This window comes from Vombatus ursinus, unplaced genomic scaffold (assembly GCF_900497805.2).
Source record: "Vombatus ursinus unplaced genomic scaffold, bare-nosed wombat genome assembly UNPS02014909.1, whole genome shotgun sequence".
NCBI lineage: Eukaryota > Metazoa > Chordata > Mammalia > Diprotodontia > Vombatidae > Vombatus > Vombatus ursinus.
The window spans coordinates 2,191,646-2,195,715 of record NW_020954687.1 but is presented as its reverse complement, the minus strand read 5'-3'; the positions used below and the strand labels follow the sequence as shown (position 1 = coordinate 2,195,715).

Sequence of the window (4,070 nt, the reverse complement as noted above, 5' to 3'; positions counted from 1 at the left end):
CTCTCTCCCTCCCTCCCTCCCTCCCTCCCTCTCTCCCTCTCTGTTTGCTCTCTCCCTTTCTCTCTTTCTCTCAACTCCTACTTTCCTCTCTTCTTTCTCCCTCTTCCATTCCCTTCTAAAATGTAAATTCTTCTGATTCCTTCAGTCACAGTATACACACTTCTGAGACTGGGATGGGGGCAATTTTGTTATGTAAGGGGGCCCAGTTCAATGGAGTTTCCCTACTGGAAAATTAAGGTTCCTTTTCTGAGATTTAAGTATGTTTAATTTTATGAAAGTTTAGAAGAATCCACTCTTTCCTACTATATTTTATCTGCTGCCTGCCCACTTACCAATGGTGTTATGAGTACCAAGGGTTGTTTTGATAATTCTACAGGATAAACATTCTGGGGTCTGGAGCTAAGTCTAATATGACCTAAACTGGTTCAATCCAACAAGTACTCACTGAATATTTGCTATGCTTAATCTCCCTTTAGAAGCTTTGAAATAACAATAATCTTTTATGCTGGGATACATGCTTATTCTTTTTAAAGTTCTTTATTATCCAATAGCTCTACTGTTCAACAATGTATCTCCGGTAAAAATCCAAACTGATCATAACAAATAATTTTTGAGATACATTGCTATAATCTTGTTGCTAGGATTTTGTTCCAAATATTGAAATGATGTTCATTACTAATGTTGTTCTTTAGTTCTCTTTCCTTACTTTATCCTTCCCTGGTTTGTGTATTAGGACTATGTTGGTCTCTTAAAAGAAATTTAATAGTGTGTTTTTTCTAATTTTTTTGGAGAATAATTTATATAGTACAGACTTTAGTTGTTTTTTTTTTTCAATTTTGTTAGAATTCTCCTGAAATCCTTCCTGGACTCCTATACAATATCTCATTTAGTTCTCATAGCAAACCTTAGAGGTGAGGCATTTGTGTTCTACATATAAGGATACTAAGGCAGAGAGAGGGAGAGTTGGAAAATGTACAAAGGAGGGCAATCAGGATAGGAAAAGCCTCAAGTTCATGCTATATGAGGAGTGGTCATTGGCAGTGTAGATATTTAGCCTAGAGAAGAGAAGATGTGGGTGGGAGGTAAGGATGCTTTCAAGTATTTGAATGGCTGTCATATGAATGAGAGATTAGACTTGGTTTACTTAGCCCCAAAAGGAGGAAGTAGGGACTATGGGGGGAAGCTGTCCAGACACATTTTTAGACTTGATGTAAGGAAAAATTCCTAACAATTACAGCTATCCAAAAGTGGAACAAGTCATCTTAGAGGTAGACCACCCTCTCTAGAGGTCTTCAAGCAATAGGCTGGGGCTTTAGGCAAAGGCTGGAAGACTACTTCTCTGGTATATTGTAGATGGAATTCTTGTTCTGGTATGGTTTGACTAAATGGCTTTGGGGTCCCTTCCTACTCTGAGAATCTTCAGTTCTGGACAAATGTCTTATTCAAGGTCACACAACTCATCAGGGGCAGAGTTGAGACTAGAACCTGGCTCTCTTGACACTCAGACTGGTATTCTTTCCCCTACTATGATATTCCTGTTACATAAAATGTTTGGGATATGCCTGTGAGGCTTCAGAACGTCTGCGGGATTATACTTCCTTGGTGGTCCGTCCAACATGTGAGGTCACCCTGTGGATTTCAATCAATCAATCAACATTTATTAAGCATCTACTATGTATTTGGCATTGTGCTAAGTGTTTGGGCTACAAAAAGAGGCAAAAGAAAATTCCTGCCCTCAAGGAGCTTACACTCTAATGGATTTCACTTGGAATACCTCATTATGGTATAGAGGTAATCCTAGGTTCTTGAAGGCTATACCATTATAGCAAAAGATCTAACTGGAAAGGTTGTGAATTTGAGTCTAGTGATAGATGATGTGTCTGTTGGTGGAGGACCAAGCTAGCTGAGGTCAAAGAATCCAAAAGGTTGACCACTAGATGCTGAAAGTTTTCAGTCATAGGAAATCATGAAAATAATTTACTAAGGAACTAAGGGATTATAATCTGTGTTTGTGAATGGAGAAAACATCTACTCTCATGAAATCGTGACTCTTTGAAGTGCTCTAGTACTTAGTAACATAGATAATCAGGAGCAATGTTATATTTCCTGGAATCCAGGAGACAAGTGATTGCTCTTCATTTCTTTGCTAGATGTCCAGTGGCATGAGCCAATTGATTGGGCTGAAGGAAAAAGGTTTACCTCAAATTGCCCGCCTTCTTCAATCAAGTAACTCCGATGTGGTCAGGTCTGGAGCCTCCCTCCTGAGTAACATGTCTCGACATCCTGTGCTGCACAAAGTGATGGGTAAGAGGTGTTCTCCATGGGGCTTCCCTCCTGAATCATCTCCCTAATCTCTTTTCAGTGTATGGCTCTCCAAAAGTCCTGCTAATAAGCATAGTTAGCCATAAGTTCCCTGGGGTAGGAATCTCAGAAGTCTATATTGGTTGAGGCAAATGTTTGGGGACAGAAATTCATTCTAGCAATCATTAAGCACCTTCTATGCATGTGTATCATGGAATGAAATGACAAAGAGAATGTAAGACTAAGGGAAAAGTCCTCAGAATGTGGTGATAAGGAGAATATTGGGTAAGGCAGTGAGTCCAAGCTAGGAAGTCCAAACTAGGAAGTAAGTATGGAGTAGCCAAGGATTCTGGCTGGAATGGAATGGGGCTTTAGTGATAGATATGGGGTTTGATGGATTCCAATGGAGTCCAGTGGGAGCTGGAAGGGCTCTTAAAAGCTTTCTGGTCCAACTCTCTACCTCTGTAGATGAGAATATGAAGTCCCACAGAGGTTGAATGACCTGCCCAGGGTCACATGAATCCTAAGTGGCACGGCTAGGATTCAAATACAAGTCTTTGAGCTCCAAGTTAGCATTTTCCACTGGAAGCTCCATGCTTCCTGATCCCTAAATGATGGAAGGCCAGGGCCATAATGTTGAAGTTAAAGACCTCATCTTATAACTTATTGATTTTCCTGGGTCCTGAACCTGTCTTCCCACCCCTTTCTCTTAAAGGGAACCAGATATTCCCAGAAATGACTCGTCTCCTCTCTAGCCAGACGGGCAACACCAGCAACTCAGGGGACATCATGTCATCTGCTTGCTACACCATGAGGAACCTGATGACCTCATTGCCCCAGATGGCAAAGCAGCACTTCACCAGCAGCATGATAAACAATGTGGTCAACATGTGCCGAAGCGGGTGAGGAGGGTGTGGGCAGGAAGAGGGGCAGGACAGTCTCAAGGAGTGGGAAGCAGGGCACTCTAAATGGGGAGATCTCATGCCTTTTTCCAAAGAAAAACACCAATCAATGATAGGAGAGAAGACATGGCAGTTCAACTCCTCTGCCCAAAATTCCAATCCCCAGTTCCTGTGGGATATTCCCAAAGGGGAATAATTCTAGATCAGATTTTATCAAGGGATTTAAGAATGACCATAGACTAGCAGAAGGCAGCTACATGGCAAAGTAGATAGAGCACCAAACCTGGAGTTAGGAAGTCCTGAGTTGAAATCTAACCTCAGACACTTGCTGTATGACCCTGGTCAGGTCACTAAACTGCTGCCTTAGTTTCTTCATCTGTAAAATGAGGATAATATTAGCACCTACCTCCCCAGGTTGTGAGGATCAAATTAGATAATATTTGTGAAGCATTTTGCAAACCTCAGAGTGCTGTATAAATATCAGATAGTTTTAGAAGGCATTTTTTTTTTGTAAGGAGGTTTGGATGGGAGAAAAGTAAAGACTGATCCTTCTCTTCATGTATTAAGGAAAGCCTGTGTTTGGTTTTTCTATGTTTTAGAGGCTACATAGGGTCTGTGTGAACTCCTAAAGGAGTGGCAGGCACATAGCATTGTACCTCAAATTACAGTTCAAAAAAGTGAAGTCAACAAGCAGTTATTAAGTTCCTACTATATTTCAGGCTCTGTGCTAAGCACTGGGGTTACAAAGAAAAGTAAGACAGTCCCTGCCCTTAAGGAGCTTACAGTCTAATGGGAGGAGACAACAAGCAAATAGATAAGAACAAACAAGATCTATTCAGGGGAAATAAGAAGTAATCCCAAAGCGAA

General features: G+C 41.0%; 1 protein-coding gene across 1 annotated transcript in view; it reads left to right on the top strand.

The window, feature by feature from the left end:
* Positions 1 to 4,070, top strand: part of PKP1 (plakophilin 1) — a 74,619-nt gene that overhangs the window by 67,054 nt on the left and 3,495 nt on the right. Inside the window, exons 10-11 of the mRNA XM_027843413.1 lie at positions 2,151 to 2,304; positions 3,017 to 3,203. Of these exons, the coding sequence (XP_027699214.1) occupies positions 2,151 to 2,304; positions 3,017 to 3,203 (341 nt within the window). The remainder of the gene's footprint in view (positions 1 to 2,150; positions 2,305 to 3,016; positions 3,204 to 4,070) is intronic.